Source organism: Elgaria multicarinata, chromosome 8 (assembly GCF_023053635.1).
Source record: "Elgaria multicarinata webbii isolate HBS135686 ecotype San Diego chromosome 8, rElgMul1.1.pri, whole genome shotgun sequence".
In the NCBI taxonomy this organism is placed as follows: domain Eukaryota; kingdom Metazoa; phylum Chordata; class Lepidosauria; order Squamata; family Anguidae; genus Elgaria; species Elgaria multicarinata.
In genome coordinates this window covers 53,007,479-53,022,281 of record NC_086178.1, presented here as the reverse complement: position 1 = coordinate 53,022,281, position 14,803 = coordinate 53,007,479, and the positions used below count along the sequence as shown (strand labels likewise).

Here is a 14,803-nt window from a genome sequence, read left to right as displayed (position 1 = left end):
GAACCTGAACAACACAATACGCCCACCATGACATCTGTGGTTCAACGAGGCGAATTTGGAGTGGTATTTCAGCACTTTTGATCCCTGAAGGGTGCTTCAGTCTGTACTGGTTCACACAACTTACATTGATCACTGCCAGCTTTTCATTCCACACAGCAGACTGCCTACATGGAGTGAAATGCTGTACTAGGGAGAAGCTTCCTGATTGTCCCCAGGACACTTCCTGCATTCCAAGCTTCATAATGCAGACAGCACTCAGCCCAAAACCCATGTAGGATCTCTCTATGTGGTACTTTGATTGCACAGGTATATTCTGTTATATAACCCATTCTTGAGTTTTACGTCTGTCCAGAACTCACAGTATACACGTGGCTGTAAAATCACACGGCAAGAAAGCTGGTGACCCAGCTCTTGCATGGCAGGAATCTTTTCAGCATTTCAGCAGTGCTGGCAAACAAATCTGGCATCTCCATTTTGTCAGACTACCTGGGGAATGGCAGGTAAAGCTGTGCAAGAAATCTGTGCTGTCGGGGTGGTGGTGGTGGTGGAAATAATCATGCTTTTCAAATGCCACTGTATTCTGTATGTTACCAATTGTAGCTGAAAACCTTCAAGCATTCCTGACAGCTGGATCTCCATGGAAATTTAGCACACTGAAAGAACATAGCTATTTTAAGAAATGAGCTAAAGTTGGGAAGTGTATCTGTGGGAAACAAGCTGTTTTTCAGCACTCACAGTAATGCAATGGGGAAATGGCTAGGATAAATTGGCTATGTAGCAAAAGCAACATATTTGATCCTTGGAAGGGTGTCTGCTCTCAGTCACAGATGACCTTTCCGGGCAAAAAGTTTCTGCCTTTATGTGATTTAGAGCTTCATGGTAAAATCCCACATCCTTACTGGGGCTTCTGCTTCCAGATTCTTTGTAGGAATAAGATTGCCACTTTTACATGGGTGGACACATGCTTTGATGTGGGGGGATACCTTTCTATGTGTTTCATTTTACAGCCACTAGGGTGACTCCAGAATTTCACCAGAAGGAATTGTGCCTTGAAGTTTACTTACCAGATTTTCCCTGATCTTTTTGAAAGTGAGATAAAGATCCAAAAGTGTGTGAGATGCCCTGGAGGTTGATGGAGTCATGTAAAGGACCTGCAAACCTCTGTGAGTGACCAATCATAACAGTGCAATAAAAGCCTCGTGGGATCTAGTTTATTAGTCAAGGAGATCCAATGCAAGGAGAATACTATGCAACCTCCAGTGGCAGCTGATAGGAGTTTTAGTTGATTAATCAATTAATCTATGGATTAAATTTGCATGTGGGTTATAAGCAGTCCCTCTGGAGCAAGAAGAGGTCCTGTTGAACTCTATGTTCTTACTCCTGAGTAGGCATTTTCACCTTAAAAGAAATGTGGAAAATGCACCCTCCTTGTCAGCAGCGCCCTCATTTTTAAAGATAAAGAGATCAAAATTAGCACAGTGATAGCTCTTAAGGAGGGCTTTCAGCATACCAAATTTGAATCAGATTGGGTCATCCCTTGATTTTTATGATTTTAAAATCTCCTTTAAACCCTTCTCTTCATAGTCCACCAGTGCAAAGGATCATAGGATTGATTTTCCATTGCTTTGATCATGTGAAGCTGTGCATCTTCAAGTTCATAAACTACAGATCTGCTGGTTCCATTACTCAAAAGTTACTTCAACTGCTAAAATCACATGCAGGCTTACCTTACTTCTGAGTCTTACTTCCGAGTAAACACATATAGAACTAATTTTTAATAGTGTGCGTGGTCACAGCAGAAGCTTTGTTTTTTAAGTCTTAAAACAGCAAAATGGAAAAGAAGTGCTCTGGGATCACTGCATCCTCCACTGGCAGCTGATAGTAGTTTTAGTTGATTAATGAGTTAATGTATGGGTAAACGTTGCATGTGGCTTATAAGCAGTCATTCTGGAGCAAAAAGTATTGCTTCGTTTGGAAATGTTTCACACCAGCTGTAAGAGGCTCCCGCCTTGTCCTGGGAGATACACCACTGCTGGAGATTTCAGAAATAGTTTTATTAAAAGCTATGTATGCAATGTGCCTAAGCCTCCAGGCAAAACAGTTAGCCAAGCCTTGTGAATATACATAGCCAGTACTTAGGGGAGAAAGAGTTATTTTCTAAAACTGTTCAGTAACAAGAGAAGCTACTTCCAATAAAAAAGCAGTGCAAGACCCAGCTGTCAGTAAGGATGAATGGAGGGGGAGTTGTCCACCTTCCATCTTCCACCAACCAATAAACTGTAAGGGGGAGGTACAAAGGAGATCAATGGGTGAAGGTGATGGCGAAAACAACAAAGTGAGCATCAGTTATCAGTGGGATAACTGACGCGCAGCGGGCAGTACAGGAAAGGTGTAAAGACGCTTGGAACATACAACCGCACAGGTGTAAGTCTGCAAGCTTTCATACACTATGGAAACCAGGGCAGATAATTCGAGGGTAAACCAGGGCAAACGTACAGGTGTGATGGAGCTTTCAGAGAGGCCTGATGCCTAGTGGAAGATTGCCCTTGTTGGTTTGGAGGACAGCAGGAATTACCAGGTCTTAGGGTGACAAAGGGCTGTGTGACAGAGTCTGCATTAAACTAACAACCAAAAAGTAGACAATACTTTGTTTTAACTTATTTTTATATTTTTGAGAAGGAATTATTGCCTTTTTAATTTTGTAGCAACAAACATGGAAAAGCAGCAAAGATGACATCATGAACTGCACAATTTTATGGCAAAGCTGTCTGTAAGAGTCACAGAGGGTTGCAAAAATAGAAACTACACATTATAGATGATGTCATGTAAATGAAGTCAGCATGAATCTAAGAAGGGTGCTACTGAAACAACCTGTAAGACACTCTGCTTTACAAAGGGATTGACTTTTAAAAAGGCTGCACTGAGTAACTCATGGTTATTTTAAATGACTAACCAGTGGTCGTTTTTCTACACATTTGTACCTGAAGATGATCAACAATTTTCCACATTCTCTCTCATTACTAAACAAATACAGCAGGGCAAATAAGATAATTAAGGTCTTTCTGGCACTGACACGTAGAAATCCTTTTGAGACACAGCCTCCTTTATATCACTTCTTGTTATCAAAGAAATCTAGAAGTTATTGGAGGGGGTGGGAAAACCCCAGTGGCAATTACTACCAACAGACCTGTGGTCCCAGGGGACACCCTTTTGTAAGTGTAGAAAATCCATATTCCTCCTGTCTTTTTGCTGTTAATAGGTAAAATTACAACATTGTGCATGCTCAAAAACTGAGCTTTCATTGCTCTTTGTTTCTCATTCCACCACTGAGTGAAAAAAAATTCAATAAAGCTGGGCTATTTTCTAGATGGTTCCTACTGAGCAAGAATCGTCCCCATTCAGATCTGCAATGTAGGAATCTACAGTGACAACCTATGTGTACAGAGCCTTCTTTGGGTGTACCCAGTCTCTGTTATTTCCCATTCCCAACATCTGTTCCTTTCATAATGCAAATGTTCACAACTTCCTTGCTCTTGAAGGAATTACCAAAGCTGCAATGTAAAATCTTAAACATTTAACCTTTATGGCATTTGTTGGTCTCTGAAGTTTTGATTAATTTTAGACTTGTATTTCAGGAGATATATAGAAGATCCACTCTTTTAAAACATTAAAAATCCATGGCTTTATGCACCAGGCCAGAGGATATTAACATGAACTCTGGGAAATGTCCATGCTTCAGGATTCTTCCAACGATCTCATCTGTGAAGTTCCTATTCACTGTAAAGACAAAAAGAACAACCACTCTCCAGTTTATTTGCAGAATAATTGCTATAGAAGTTACGTTGCTCATAGGCAAGTAGCATACATCTTCAGCCTGATCTCAAACCGTTTAAGCCAGACCCTCCAACCCAAACATAGCTTGCTTCAAGTAATGTTTTGTTTTGTAGGTGACACTGGAAACCACTGCTGGTAGATACACTTTAAGTGAAGCCAAAACGACTGTTTTGGTGCATACACTGCTTTTGTGTCATTTCTCAACAGGTATGTCTGAGCACAATAGAATCTACAGTGTAAAACACTAAGATTTGAAATTTTACAATGGCAACAAACACTATTGGACAGTTGCTTCTGGATCCATTCAGGAATAAAGCTAAAGTACTTTCGCTGTGCCGTCTTGGAATGTTCTCTAGCCTAGCAGTCCAGCAGAAGACCTGAAATGGATTAGCCTGCAGTAAGGGTCTCTTGGAAATGAATCCACCACAAAGGCTACAGCAGAGTATTATTATTATTATTATTATTTATTTATATAGCACCATCAATGTACATGGTGCTGTACAGAGTAAAACAGTAAATAGCAAGACCCTGCCGCATAGGCTTACAATCTAATAAGTACTTCATCATTATATCATCACTGAACTCATGATCAGTTAGTACCAGTGTGGTTTTGAATCCTGCTTGAAAGCAAGCTTTAAAGATTGCTCCTAGTTTACCTATCTAATACTTGCATTCTTCTTAGCTGATTTATAATCTAAATCCACTGAGTTTCTCAGTGACAAATGAAAATCAAACTCTTGGATCTCCTGAGTTCTTATAGCAAAAGATATGGCCAGAGCCAATATCACAAGGTCTTTCTGTCTCAGCTACAATACAGTCCCCAAACTTCAGCGGCTCTCAAAGCACATTTTCAACAGATGATACACTGCAGCTTGTACTGATAGAATACCTGTGACATCACAGCGCATTATGCTAGCTTACAAAAGCCAACTATGAAAAATCATGGTCTGTGGCTCAGTGATAGAGCACATGCTTTGCATGCCAAAGGGCACAGGTTCAAACCCTAAGCATCTCCAAGTAGGGCTGAGAAAGTCTCCTGAACTCTGAAGGGCTGCTGCCAGTCAGTGTGGACAACACTGAGCTAGGTGGACCAAGGCAGCTTCCTATGCATCAAAAGTAGGCATGGTCGGGCATCTGCCAAAGGTCCACACCCCAGCAGGGGCCTACTGAGAAGATCCCCCCAGAGCTGCTCCTGCTCTTCACCATAGCAACCTGCTTGTTCACCTGCCTCTTGCTCTGGCTCAGACAATGGAGGTGGCAAGAAGGATGAGCAGTAGCATCCGCTGCCTTTTTGCCCACTGGCTCTCTGCCTGTCAAGCAAGCAAGTGGTAGCAACGATGATGAGAAAGCAGATGAGGAGCAACAGCTGCTAGTGACAACGGCAGTGAGAAGATGGACTCACTGAAGGAGGCAGCTGAAGGTGTCTTGCCCGAGGGCCCTTAAAAACCTGGAGCTGACACGGTTCCTGTCTTAAGCCTTACCGGCACAGTTGTCCTGCCGACAGGCCCATCTTCGTTTTGGTGCTTTCTGTGGTGTGGAAGTTCTGAACTTTCTCGATAATCTCGCACTTTGACGTTCTGCATGTCAAGCACTACCTGGCTTTTTGATGGAAGAGGAGGTTTGCTCTGCCCTGCTTCAGACCTTGAGAATTTGACGGGTTTCTTGAATGCTGGCATCATGGGGTCTAAGTGGGCACAGGGCATCTGCTTGCTCTGAGTCTTTTCACTGAGTGCAGTCTTTTCTTCTGGTTGGTTGGAACAAGTGTAAGAACGAAATCTCTGTATGGGGACTAGGAAAGGTGGGGAAGATTGTTGCTTGCTAGAAGATTTGCTTCCGTCAGCCTCCCCTAACTTGGTGAAAGGGAAGCTCTGATCCGGGATAGTCGGGAGTTCTTTTCGGGACATCTTGAAGAATTCCTGGTCCCTCTTAGACTGTGGCTTGTCCTTGGATTTTGTGAAGTCGTACAGTGGGTTGTCAATCATCTCTGGTTTCGAGTATGTATCTTCTTGTAGCAATGGTTCTACCATGCTTTTCCTCACCTCAGTGTATCTGCAATTGTTAAGGAGACAGAAACCAGAGAGCTTTGGCTATTGGGAGGTATAGAAATGCAATAAATAAATAAATAATAAACCAAAGGGGATCCAAGTTCAGGTTAGATCATTAGGCAGAGGGAGGCAGCCATCTCAGGCTGCTGATTTTGGATGTCATGGAAGGGCAGCAAATTGTTAGTGATTTGATTTATTTATTTTTGTATTTTTACTGCCAGGGAAGAAGAGAAGCAAGTGGGATTTTCTGCCTCGGGTGCCAAAATATCTTGACCAGCCTTGGATACTATGCACCTTGACTTGACAGCACCATTTGCTGTTCCACCTCAGACAGTAAAATGTCTTGGGCTGGCTTGGAAGGGATGTCAAAATGACAGTGATGAAAACAGATGAGAGAAAAAAATGTTTAGGAGATACTAAGCTTCACACAATACCAATGGTATCAGACCAGCCCCCAACTGAGTACTCTGGAGCCGCAGAAGTATTGTATCTGCATGCCCTTTAGTGAAAGCAAGATGGTGGTGCTGGTGGCACCTCAGAAAGGCAAATGCAGCCACTCCTACCAACATCCTACGACACTCTCAAACTCTGGTGAATTACTCAGCTAAAGTGCAGGTCAAAATGTAGAGAGATTAAAATCAACCTAGGAGGTGAGAGAAAACTCACACTTGATCTTTTCGGTGAGTTGTAGACTGAGTGTGTGCTCTAGGAGACCCAGGTGACAGGGTGGAAGGCGTGCTGGGAGACTCTATTCCCATCAGAGAAGCGTTGTCTTTCACTTGTGGCTCATAATTCCAGAAAGCAGGTGGTTGGTCTGGTGAAGGAATCTGCTTAAGCTGGCCTGTTGCAGAGAATTGCTGAGAGGAAGCTGCCATCCGGAAGTAGCTCGGATTGATGACATCTGTAGTCACAGTACTGCTGAGGAGAAAGAGTAAGGGAGGAGGAAAATATGCCATGTTTATAGAATATGCAGTTATTGAAATGAGGAAGTCTGTCACTTTCAGTAATTGCTTTTTTGATGGTGCGGGACCAGCAAACTTTCATACTGGGTGGGCTGATCCACTTTGGGCGTTATTGTACTAGATACTATTTTGGATTACTCCATTTTGGATGTTATTGTACTAGACACCATCAGCATCAGGGTACTTACACCTCAGGAAACAAAACCTGAGATGTTTTGGTGGCTGAGGTGGAAAATCCAAATGACACCCTTCCGAAGTAAAAGAAATAAATAATGAATAACAACTGCCAGTTGGTCACCCTTTAACAGTGCTCAAAACCCGTCACCTAATCCTGTCTCATGATAGGGATCAATTTAGTGCTGTAACATATTTTTAATGGGTATTTCCTTGATATTAGACTTCACTGTGAAGTCCTATTTACATATTTAATAACAATGCAGCCTCCTCCTTTACTTCTTGCAAATCTCCCTTTCACACATTACCTTCTTATTATCAGTCCAAACCCACCCATTTTTTTGTGTTTATGAAATTAGCATCGAGACATAGCATACGGTAACACCCAGCAAATTCAGGGTTTCACTGTTATGTAGTCATCAAAGGGCCAGCTTCAATATAATCTGCCAGAGGGTGCGCGATACAAATTGTAATAAGAAAAGTGCTGTCAGACCTGCACGTTAGTCCCAATGGAAATGCTTCCCACCCACTGACATCGTGAATAAGAGTAAGAGGATTTTCAGGGGGGATCACGTTTCCCTACCGTCGCTTTGCCTCCTGCTTCTCTCCTACAATAGGGATGAGCAGCTTCCTCTTTCTTTACATGGGGAAGAAAGAGGAAGCAAGTAGCGACCTTGTGGCCCATTCAGTGGGTGTTTTTATAGGGCAGCTTCTCCTGCACACAGCAGAAAATGGCATCAATTATTGCCAGAGCCAAGAAGAAACGGTTTTTCTGGGTTTTAGTGTGAAAAACAACAGAAGTGGGAGACGTGCAGGAGGATCACTACGTCATCAAAATGACCTGCAAAGATCCGTGAGTGGCCAGTCATGAGTGTGCGCTAAAACACTCATCTGAAGATGCTCATAAATATTTAAAAACAGTGGAGGCTGGTGGCTCCCATGTCAGTGGGGCAGTGAAGCTGCTCCGGGTTTCAGTCAGAACCAGTCAGAACTCTAAAGGAGCTATCCAATTTTCGATAGCTCTTTTAGAGTTCTGTCTGGTTCTGACTGAAACCCGGTGCGGATTAACTACTCCACTGACATGGGAGCCATCAGCCTCCATAGTTTAAAAACCTCTGTGCTGGTAAGCCACACAATTAACGTAATGTGTCATCAGAGGAAGCCTAAGGTAAAGCCATGAGTTTACCGCAGGAGATCATCTTTGCACGGCTCATCTAGAGAAGTTGTAGTTCCTCGATAGCGGGCCATAGCTGCTGCTTCTTTGGCCATCAAGTGAGAGGATTGCCTGTTGGAAGAAGTGCCCCTTTCAGGGAAAAGCAAGTTAATGAGTTTTGAAATCTGTGTTCATTTTCTAACAAGTAATATTAACATGGCCGTCTTTTCACACCATGCAGCCATTTTTCACATCTACTACTTTACTCAGAGACAGTTCTCTACACATTATTATATTTTCTTGGTTTGCTAGGAAAGGAGACATGGAGCAACGTCCCCAGATCTTAACTTGTTTATTCTGTGCTACACACTCCCTCTGGCACATCCAGATCTGCCTGAGGGCTTGTCATTAGTCAACATGTCAATCACCTTTGCACACATGAAAATTAGCTGCCTGCAACCTACCTATTCACCTGCTCCCGTTCTTTGACATGGTCTACGCAGCTCAAGCCCCTCACTGGTTTCTGTCCAGCAGTTTCATCCCGATCAATTTTCACAAAGTCTGAAACACACACCAAAGAAATGATCAGTGCTTAGGGTTATGGTTGACGGTCTTAGGGTTATAAATCTCTTGAAAAGCTCATGTTTGTCCTCAATACTAAGTTTTCCAATTTTAAGATCACTGATTAAGAAGCTGTCAGTGAAGCAATACGTTAAACTTGAGGCACAAGGTAACCATCGTAGCTGGACTGTAGGGCAGAAAAAGGAAGGGAGCCAGAGAGAGGACTGGACTAGGTTACAGTTCTTCTTCACCTCGCCAGTCTTCCTCAGCATCCATACCCCTCAGAGGGCAGAGCTGCTGACACAGATGGAGAGACAGAGCTGAGGTGAAACCTGGGGTCCCTTGCTGCCCACTTTGATCTTCCATGTGCCTCAGAGGGAGCATATCTGGAGCAACCTAAGTGTTCAGCTCTAAGCTATTCCTGAGCGTTGATGGAGGACACAAGCAACAGGAGTAGCTGTTTCCGTAAGGAAACCTAGAACTAACAGGGGGAGCTCTTCAGCAGGATCTGAGTAGGAACTGAGTAATGGAGCTGATGAGTACAGTGTCCATTTTTAACAGGAGGGAGAGACCTGCTTCCCAGATTTATCATGTCACCAGTGAAAAAGAAAAGCAGTAGAACGCTGAAGTCTATATTACTGAAAGTCAGGCAGAGGGCTCCCTCTTTCTGCTATTTGCTTGGAAGCAGGAAGGAAAAGTATAACTGGATTCTGTGTATCTCCTGTATGACTACCTCTCAGAGGTAGTCATAGGCCTGGTTCAGAAGCCACTCTGGTCTTGTGGTTAGCTTAGCCATGTTCTGCTGTGCTTTTTAGACTGTATTTTGTAATCGTGCTTTTAACATGTTGGTTGTTTTATTATGGTTTTAACTTTTGTGAACCACCCAGAGAGCTTTGGCTATTGGGCGGTATAAAAATGTAATAAATAAATAAATAAATTGACGCTAACCACATGCGGAATGCTTGCAGACAACACTTTTAACCATTTTGTGGTTAAGTTTTCCTTAACCACACGCTAACCACAAAGTGGTTAGTGGAGCACCTGATTCCTCCAACTGATCCACACTGTATCCCAGCAGCCCTAGCGATAGGAGCCCTGGCAGTTACAGGCGTCATTTTAGAGCAGGCACCAATGAAATCAGCAATTACATGCATGCATCGCCCCATTTAGTGAGCGGTTCCTTTGCTTTCTGCATTGCCATGCCTGCTATACCTCTACAGTCATCACAGGGGAGGCGGAAGCCTTCCGGGACAGCTGTGCTAGCTATGTCATCAGGCAGCGTCGCCATAGTAATCAGAACCTGAGGGGTGTAATGAAGCTTCAACGAGGTAGGAGAAATGGATGCTTTGTATGGGGAAATTGCAAGCGGGGATTTAAAAAGCTCTACTGTAAGCATGCTCTGCTAGGAAGAGCAAAAATCGCTCCAAAAAACTAATGCAAAATACAAAATGGCAGCCGCAGCGAGCATAGCAATCAGCAGTCCAGAGCAGCCATAGAGCCCGCTATCTAGAGCAGCCCTGCCTAGTTAGGCAACTCTGTACTGGAAGCTCTATGCCTTAACCCCTTAACCACGGCCCCTGAACCACAGACACATGTCAGACAACACTTTTAGCCATGGTTAGTGAGCCTAACCACAATGTGGTTAATGGGGCAGATGGTTAGGGAAAACATGTGTCAGATGACACCGTTAACCATGGTTTAGCGTTTCGTTAGTGTGAGTGGGAGGGAAAAAAGCACCAAGCATAGTGCGTGTGTGTGTATAATAACCCTACGATACATTCTTCACTTTTTTAAAAAAGTATATACACTCTGTTACCAAGATCCTTCTTCAGGATCCTCACAATTGTTAGGGTCCTTCCTTCACATATTCTATAAGGAGTTTATCTCCTGTAGGAAACCATCTCATTTAAAATGGTGGTAGATTCAACAAAAATCGATGTTTCGTGTATTCTGGACAGTGCAGTGCCTTGTTAAGAAGTTGGCTAGCTCTGCCAGATGCTGGCGATGCAATGAAGACGAAGCCTCGTTGAGACATAGGATGTCGGCATGCCCCAGGGTGGCTTCTTCCTCGTTGAAAGTTATTCCTCGTATACATCCTTGTTCTTGAAAAATGTGTGAGAATTGTGGATGTTCATGCGCTTTTAAATTATATTCCTGTGGTGTGGAGATTAACAGATGGACAGCAAAAGTGGACTTTGAGAGCCCTTCCAGTTGCAAAGAGGCTTTTACGTGGGGATGTCTATACGCAGGGAAAGCCCAGTGGCGGCTGAGGATCTGCGCTGCATCAGCTGTATGACACAGCTGCAGCTTTGCAGCCACCACAGGGCTTTCCCAGTAGCTGTGGATTGAAAAAGTCAGGGATTTCCCCCAACTTTTTCAATTGGAGCAACATTGGTATGGCTCTTCCACCATCTGACATCACTCCGGGGCCAATCCGGAGGCAGTGTCTGGTGGAAGGTGAGCGGCGATTGGTTGCCTTCCACTAGGAAGAGGCCAGGGGTGGCTCCAGTACTCAGATGGCCGCCCAGAAACCCCGCGCTTCCTCCTTGACATTGGGATTACCCGATGCCACCCTGGGTGATGGAAGCCACGGCGTTTTAGAGGGAGGCGGCGCCAACTTGGTGCCGTGAAGACAACCCCCAGGTCTGAAAAGATGTTTCCAGTAGGAGACATTCAATGGTCTGAAGACCTTCCTGCTCTTTCTGTATTTGAATAGGTCTTGTTTGGATGCTTATTTATATACACAGACTGCTTATATTATACGCATTTGAGAGAGAAGTGTAAACTTTTTTTTTTCTTTTTAAACTTAATTATTGGTTGCCAATGGTTTTTGTGAATGATTTTTGTTTGTTCTTTCTTATATTGTTACCCACCATGTTTCAAATAAAATTATAAAAAATTAAATAAAATTATAATAAAATTATAAAAAATAAAATTGTAAAAAATTTGCAAATTAAATCAATAAATAATGTAATTCAAAGGTAGAGTGTTTTCCCCCTGCCCATTTATATGTGAATTGACCAGATAGATAAAAAGGATCATGCTAACCATCATACATTATGACATACAGGTTTTCGCATTTGGGGGTTACCTCCAAATAGGGAAGATAAAATGTATGCAATTATCTCTGCTTTAAAAGATGGTTGGGGTGGGTGGGCAGGTGGAACAACCCACCACTGACACATTTATACAGTTGTCATAAAACATGTTTATATGGGGAGGGGCTTCTATTTATTGGTAGTTTGTCAGCCTGTTCTCTCTCTTCCTTATCATGTTTCCTTGATCACATACAGGAGAACATGGACATGCCCAGTTACAAAATCCTCTTTCCTGTTTCTGACCTAGACTCGGCTATGGGGCTTCTTATCTTTTTCTTTCCCCAGGTTTCTGCCGTAGATGTTAGAGAAAGTAGTAACTAGTGACACAGATGGACAGACCCCCTTTTTTGATTTCTTGACAAACGCAGAAGGTGGCTGGGAATGCAAAGAAGGCCACTTTGTCCTTGTCCACCTACCTCTGTGGGACAAGTGTCCAGGGGCTTGTCTATACAGTTTCTTTACCCCGACCTAAATGCCATATTCACGTTTTAGGTTACATGATGCAGCCGTCCATTCTCCTCAGCGCTGGGTTTTAACTGCAATAATGTGCATATTTGCATTCGCGATTTACCGCAACTTTTAGATCAGGTCCAAGTTTGCACCGCGTTATGGCTGTGTGTCTTTGGGGGAGTTAGGTCGGATTTTGACATGTGGGTGGAGCTTTGAGGGTAGGATAACGTGATTGGCCCATTTCCAGATTTTGCACCAATCCGCTGCCTCATAGAATCATAGCATCACAGAATAGCAGAGTTGGAAGGGGCCTACAAGGCCATCGAGTCCAACCCCCTGCTCAATACAGGAATCCACCCTAAAGCATCCCTGACAGATGCTTGTCCACCTGCCTCTTGAATGCCTCTAGTGTGGGAGAGCCCACAACCTCCCTAGGTAACTCCTTCGTTCCTGCCGCTTTTAGTCTGAAGTCTCTATGCGGAGCTCCACAGAGAAAGCTTCTCAATACAAATTCATTCCTCCCTCCCTATCTCTCTCTCTATATTCCTTTCCCTCTGTAGCCTCGTCCCCTGCTCCCAGTTCATGAAGGCTGTTTCTTTGAATTTCCTTACAAGGAACAATGGGAACAAAGTGGGGAACAGGCAGCCAGCCTCCTTCCTTTCCCTCTGTAGCCTCGTCACCCCCTGCTCCCACTCGGTGTGTGTGTTATATTAGTCTGCAGAGCTCTGCAGATAAGATTTATAGCTTTGTTGGCTTCTACTCTTTATCATTGTACATGGGATAATGTGATAATGCACATGTGCACATTAATAACTCACTATAAAAAATAATTCAGGAAATAAATCGCCATTGCTGCTGCAGTGTGACGCTCTTTACCTACATTTGAATCAACGAAAAATCGGTTTTTTATTTAATGAGGAGCTATCCCACTGTCGTATAGATGAGGGCCAGGAGAGATGTCGCAGCTTTGAACTCTGAGTTCCAACTGAGCTCTGAATAGAGGCCAAATTCCCACTTGAGGAGGCAAGCCCTTTTGTGATTCTGTCTGTGCTTGGTAAGGCTTGGTGAAGTCAAAATCCCCAAACTATTCAGGGCTATAGGATCAGGATCAGCTATAGGATCCAGGTCAGGCATGACATTGCCATGTCTTACTGTCATACTCCAGATGTGGGGCTCACACTGCAGCAAGCCCTTTATGGGCAGTGAGGATAAGGGCATTAGAATGGCAAAGATCAAGACACTTTGGTGTGTGTTTTTCTCAGCCCCATATTCCCTGCTTACACCCGCCCCCCACCCCCGTCTTCAGCAGCTACCAGCTCTTGTCTCTCAAATTCTAGCTGATGGCTTACTTCCTCTGCCAACATATTCTTGGGCAACCAGGGACATAACCCAAGGCAAGCAAAGGTCTATTGCCTAAGACCATACAGGGAGTCTGGGATGGAAATAAAGTCCCGTTTCTCATCAGAAGCATTCCAAAAGAGTGTTCTCCTATATTACTATTTTTGGCTAGTTGTTGCTGCTAGGAAAACAAAACCAGCTCTTTCAAATGCTTCACTTTAGAATGCTTCCAGACAAGGCTTTTAGTATGCACCTCAAACACAGAATTTTATGAGTCTGACTGTGTCCAGACCACCATCTTTGCAAGCACAGGAGGAGCGCACATGGTTGTTATTCTCCACAGCACAGTGAAATCGGCTCTGTTCTATCAGTGTTACACAGCGCAGCCAGCCGTCCCTAAAACAAAACTTTTCAGTGCTGGAAAAACCCCACATACTTCTGGGTGGGTGTTGCGGAGCAGAACAAACGTCATCAAGGAGAGAGGCTTGTTACCCACCCCTCTCCAGGCTCCCTTTGCCACTACAGATTTATAAATGGGAATGGGGAGTAACTAACCTACAATACTAGCACTCCACCAGCACAAATAAACACCACTCCAAAAAGTATCACACCATCCCTAACACTACAAGCTCCATCTGACGAGCATTTTACTGCATGCTCGTAACTGGGCACTCATAGATTTCTCACATGACGCGTCTGCCTCTCGCGCATCTTCCGCCCCTTCTGGCCTTTGTTGCACCGCAACCCCCGCCCCTGAAAACGGATGCTGCTATGGGCCTAATTACTTCCTGTTTTCTGGAAGCGATTTCGGAGTGACAACAGAGAAGCGACGGGAGATGCGTGTTTCGACCTAGATGTGATGGGGCTCTACATTAGAGAAGCAAATTAATGCAACTCCCAACTCTGAAAATGCACCGAGAGCGTCATCAGATGGGGGTAGGGGGAAATTGCAGTTCCCTACTGTAGATTCTCCACTCCCGCTCCTGTCCCATGATACTTCCTCTTTCTACCCGGGGAAGAAACAGGAAGTAAACAAAGACCACATGGCCCATTCAGGGGCCATTTTTACTGTGCTGCTTTTCCTGCACACAACAGGAAATGGCGGCACATTCCATTTTTTTTTAAAAAAAAAAGTCAGATTAAAAGGGGTCCATTTTGTGATGGAAAACAGGCCCAGAAGGCGTGGAA

The 14,803-nt window shown here is 43.9% G+C and overlaps 1 protein-coding gene across 1 annotated transcript in view; it reads right to left on the bottom strand.

Moving 5' to 3' along the window:
• Window positions 1-2,707: 2,707 nt before the first annotated feature.
• INPP5D (inositol polyphosphate-5-phosphatase D) overlaps window positions 2,708-14,803 on the bottom strand; it is an 84,590-nt gene continuing 72,494 nt past the window's right edge. The window contains exons 24-28 of the mRNA XM_063132395.1: window positions 8,633-8,729; window positions 8,202-8,318; window positions 6,546-6,797; window positions 5,316-5,883; window positions 2,708-3,777 (exon numbers count right to left, since the gene is read on the bottom strand). Coding sequence (XP_062988465.1) covers window positions 3,775-3,777; window positions 5,316-5,883; window positions 6,546-6,797; window positions 8,202-8,318; window positions 8,633-8,729 — 1,037 coding nt within the window. The 3' untranslated portion in view covers window positions 2,708-3,774. The remainder of the gene's footprint in view (window positions 3,778-5,315; window positions 5,884-6,545; window positions 6,798-8,201; window positions 8,319-8,632; window positions 8,730-14,803) is intronic.